This window comes from Condylura cristata, unplaced genomic scaffold, assembly GCF_000260355.1.
Source record: "Condylura cristata isolate star-nosed mole 26May11 unplaced genomic scaffold, ConCri1.0 scaffold00033, whole genome shotgun sequence".
NCBI lineage: Eukaryota > Metazoa > Chordata > Mammalia > Eulipotyphla > Talpidae > Condylura > Condylura cristata.
Window position 1 is genome coordinate 10,310,227 of NW_004567134.1, and position 4,746 is coordinate 10,314,972.

Sequence of the window (4,746 nt, forward strand, 5' to 3'; positions counted from 1 at the left end):
CCGTGCAGCTAACTATCATGCAGCGTTGTCAGAGTGCCTGTTGCAAGGTGCCTACAATAAAAAGTGCCCTCAGCACAATCCAGCCATCCTGACACTACTATTTGGGGGTGCTTTTTTATGTGTCGGGCCCTGTATGTGCTTTCTGTCCTATAATTCTCACTTGAGGCCATTTTGTAAAATAATATAATAGTTTATTTTTACATCATTTTGTGCATTTTTCCTTCTCACTTCTAATCCCCTTATTGAGCCCAGTTTTTTTAACCGATGAGAAAACTCAGGTTCAGTAGTTTGCCCAAGGTGCAGAGCTAGTAAGTGGTAAATAAATATCACATGTAGACCCTGTCTGCCTAACTCCAAAGAGTATGTCTTTTCTACAATGAATTAGTCTGTCAGTCTGTTTACTTTTTAATGGCTGAGATCCCAATTTGTCTTACATGATGAAAACCAGTCAGAGGCAATGAAAGGAGCAGTGTTGGAGACTAGCTCCAACTTTTGAGGTGTCTGGAGGCAGCACAGGCAGGACCCTAAGATGGGAAGGCGTCGGCAAGCGGATATTCCAAAAGGGGAGACAGGAGCAGGTGCGAGGAAGACACGGGAGTCAGGATAGGGTGCAAGTCTTCCTGCTGTCCCTTCAGCAGGTCTTTATTTATACTGTGTAGCAAGTAGTTAATTGTAATAATGCGTAGGGTAAGTTAATGAGATATCTCCATAAAACATTCTCAAGGACAAGGGGAAAAAGCATTCATTCTTCTCTTAACAATTTATGGTATAATAGATTATACGTTTTGTGATAGTTATCACATGTACAGCTGTTTAGTTATCACTCAGAGGAAGAGGGGTCTGGGAAAGGGTGAGTTTGTTAGCAAAAGGTTGTTAGGGGTCTTGGGGTAGTAATAAATTGTGTTAGCAGTGTTATCAGTGATTGTCTAAAGAAAAGCTAATGGCTGGGCCCTCCCTGATGGCGTAGCAGGTTAAAACACAGCACTAAGAAGCTTAAGCCACTTCTGCATGAGTTCAATTCCCGCCTGCCCCGAGGTGATCCACATGGCGTGGCAGACCTCTCCTGACCCGCCCTCTGCTCCCCTCAGCAGTGTACTTCGTCGATCTGTCTGTTCTGCTCCCCACTCTGTCTCTGGTGAATCCTCTCACCCTCCGCATCTCTGGCCTGTACCCCAGTTCCATATGAAGAAATAAATAAATCTTTAAAAAAAAAAAAGCTAATGGCTAATTTAAGGCTAGCAGAGAGTAGTTAGTGCTTGTTTTAAAAAGGAGTAAATTAAGAGAAAGTTGTACAGTTGTATATCAAACAACACCTGTGTAGTCAAGGTTAAAATTTGTCCATTATGCCCTGGGAGCCTTATCTGAGGTTTGCTTTTTTATTTAAAGAAACCAAGGAAGCTTCCCAGGAGTTTTTATGTCCCTGGGTCTTATTTCTCCTGGGGCTTGCCTTTTGTCTCAGGAGATAGAGGAATTTCTCCTCCGGGGGCAGCTTGCCTGAACCAGCAGCCGCCTGTGTGGCTAAGACAATCCAGTTATAAACTGAATGTTGCTCAATACTTTTTGATATTATGATTACACAAAAAAGGGAGGTCATAACATAAGTTAGCAGTGGACAGTCTGATTTTTCAGAGCTTATCCCGAGCCACCCGGAATCTGTCAGACGATGGATGTTGCATAGCTTGTGTCAGAGCAGAAATTTGGAAAGTACATAATTTGCTTTTAAACAAAAATCTAATTTGAAAAATGTTGGCAATTAAGCGCAGTCCTGGTTGGCTCATTACCATCCAGAGTTCATTAGTTCCTGCCTGGCCCGTCTCAGGATGCTTCTCCTGAGTATAAGGCTATGGCTACAACATAGTCAGTCAGGCTTTCTGAGCGTGTTCTGTATGGATTGCTTGTGGAGACTCTTTCTCTCTCTCTATAGGCAAAAAAAGATCCACCTGCAGACCCTGCGGGCGCTGTCAGAAGTACAGAAAATGACACCAAGAGAGAGGATGCGTCTGAGAAAGCTCCAGGCAGCCGATGAGAGAGCTGGGAAGCTGAAGTAAGCGGCCTTCCTGAGGGTACCCCACACCCTGGGCCGCTTCCCCGGGCTCTAAAGGAAGTCACCCAAGGAAAGCAAACACCAAAACCAGACATCAAAACACACCTGATCACTGTTTTGTTGTTGTTGCTGTTGTTGTTTATCCACTCCCTTGTTTCTTTAAAAGATGGTTATTTCTGCCCATTGATGATTGTTGGAGGCCAGGCACCATTAATATCAGGCCTTCAGTCTTTTGTGAATAGACTGTCAATGATGGAAACACCAAGTCTGCCTTGCTGTTGCTGACGCCTCTGTACCTACAACAGGCCGCGTCACCGTCCCATCCTCCTCCCCAGAGGCTCCCTGTTCCCCATCTGCTAAGGGACCTGTGGCCTCTGTGGGGAGAAGGACGGGCTGGCAGGAAGTGGTTGACCTCAGGCAGCAGACTGGAGGTGGCTCTCTCTGTCTAGTGCGGTCCTGGGAAAGGTGGCAGTGACGAGAGTGAATATTTACACAGCAGAACTCCAGAAAGTCCTCGGTTCCTCCCACTTCTCAAAGACTGGTTTTTCAGTTGGTGGGTTATCCAGTTTTCTAGTGTTTCTTCTTCTTCCTTTTTTTTTCCTCCTCTGCCAACTCTCTGATTGATTAGAATCTCCAACCAAGAAACAAGAGAGACAGAAAAGACCTAAACTCAAATCTGTCCATTTCGTGACTTTGTTAATGTCCGAAAAAATGGTTCAGAGGTGTGCTTGTGTCAAGTAGATATCGGCTTGACACTTTTCCCTAAAGGGATGACTTCTTGAATAAATGTGGGAGGTTTCTCTGACAGGAAGTTAGGGCGTGCTGGCCAATGTTTACAACTAGCTGTGACTAGGGACCGGAGGCGGGAGTGGTGGTTGCTGATTTGTTTGCCAATTCCTGTGGTGTAAATACACCCCGAGGGCCAATATCAAGCTACCCATGTGGCACCGTGGAGTGTTCAGGTGGGAAGATCAGTACAGTCTGCCCTTGGGAGCCAGTAGACTGTGGTTTCTGCAGACCCCGATATCACTGAGAAAATACACTCACACTCTTGCTCCAGCCACTGCCTCAGCTCCCGGTCCCAGATCTGTTCCTAATACCTCCAGCATGGCAATATATCCACAGTACCACAGTTGACAGAAAAAGGGAAAATTAATCTCAGATGGGGTAGATTAAAAAGGCAATTTAATGCCTTACATGTGCATTACAATTTTTTTTAAAGATTTATTTATTTGTGCATACAGAACTGGGGTACAGGCCAGAGGCTCAGGAGTGGTGAAAGGCTTCACCAGAGACAGAGTGGGGAGCAGAACAGGCAGATCAATGAAGTACACTGCTGAGGGGAGCAGCCGGCGGGTCAGGAGAGGTCTGCCACGCCATGTGGTCACCTCCGGGGCAGGCGGGAATCGAACTCATGAGGAAGCGGCTTTAGATTCTCAGTGCTGTGCTTTAACTCGCTGCGCCACCTGGGAGGGCCCTGTTCAGATTTTAATTCTTTATACCCTAAAGAAAGTCCTAGATCTTCTACATGGCATTTAATGCTTTTTTTCCTAAGGTGATGCTTTTAAAATTACATTTGCCCTTGATTTTGTGAATGAGGTTCACTGGAACTGTTTGTGAGCTGTTTCCTCTAGGATTTGAGAGTAGCCGTGTGTCGTAGGTTGAAAATGCATGTCTTGTCACAGTTACCATGTATCCATGTCACAGAAAAGGAAATTTGACCAAAGAGGGTGTTCGGTGACTTTCAGAAAAAAAATCGAAGTGTAAATTAGCACACAAGTACTCCATTCTTTCTTCTAGTTTAGTAGCCATCTATTAAATTCAACTCTCCTGGAGGAAAGGAAACAAAACATGCCTGAGACATAGCTTGCTCCTGGCTTAGGGCTTTGTCTGTCCCCAAAGCAGATGCTGTTACTAGCCCGTGGCCAGCATGTGCTAGGCATGAGACGCACTACCCTGCTGGCACGGCCTGGGAGCACATGGGTGGGTGCTGGGTGCCGCTGTACATGAGGTGTTCTGAATTTGGACCAGGAGCCACATCGTCCTGTGTGGCGTCACCAGAGGACCCTGTGACTCCTGCCCTGACACATCTGCACACAGCTGGCCTGGCTCCCCACCTCCGCACCTTTGCTTGTTGAAACAGGGGTCCCACTTACCTGCATGATGCAGATGTGGTTTTAGCAAGTGGCAGCCATTTTCCACATTCAATTTGCAGAAAGCTCGTGGAGGAAAAATATGAAGAAAATAGCAAACGACTGCAAGAACTGAGATCTCGGAACTTTCAGCAGCTCCATGTCCACGTGCTCCATGTAAGTACTCTCGTATTTTAAATTTTACGTCAGACCTTTTCTTGCTTCTGATAATTCAGCTCTTAGAGTGCACCTGAACGCCCTGCTGGTCTTGTTAAAATACAGGCTCTGATCTGGTCAGTCTAGGGGGCCTGAGGCCCTGCACTTGGGTCAGGCTCCCAGGTGATTCTGACGCCACTGGCCCAGGGCCACCCCGGCTCATCGTGGGCAGGACTGGGGCCCTCGAAGGCAGCATTTCACTGCTGGCCAGGGAGGACCTGGAAGCAGCCACCAGTAAAGAGCCCTCCTGATAATTTCTCTAGGAAAAAACCCTTGAGAAGGGAACGGAAGAAGAGGAGACACCCGAGGGAGGCCTGGCTTGTGTGCCCCGGGAGCAGGATGACGCAGAGGCGG

At 46.9% G+C, this 4,746-nt stretch overlaps 1 protein-coding gene across 1 annotated transcript in view; it reads left to right on the forward strand.

Moving 5' to 3' along the window:
- The window catches only part of NEK11 (NIMA-related kinase 11), a 155,934-nt gene that overhangs the window by 70,441 nt on the left and 80,747 nt on the right, over nt 1-4,746 (forward strand). The window contains exons 10-12 of the mRNA XM_012732067.1: nt 1,925-2,044; nt 4,260-4,353; nt 4,656-4,742. Of these exons, the coding sequence (XP_012587521.1) occupies nt 1,925-2,044; nt 4,260-4,353; nt 4,656-4,742 (301 nt within the window). The remainder of the gene's footprint in view (nt 1-1,924; nt 2,045-4,259; nt 4,354-4,655; nt 4,743-4,746) is intronic.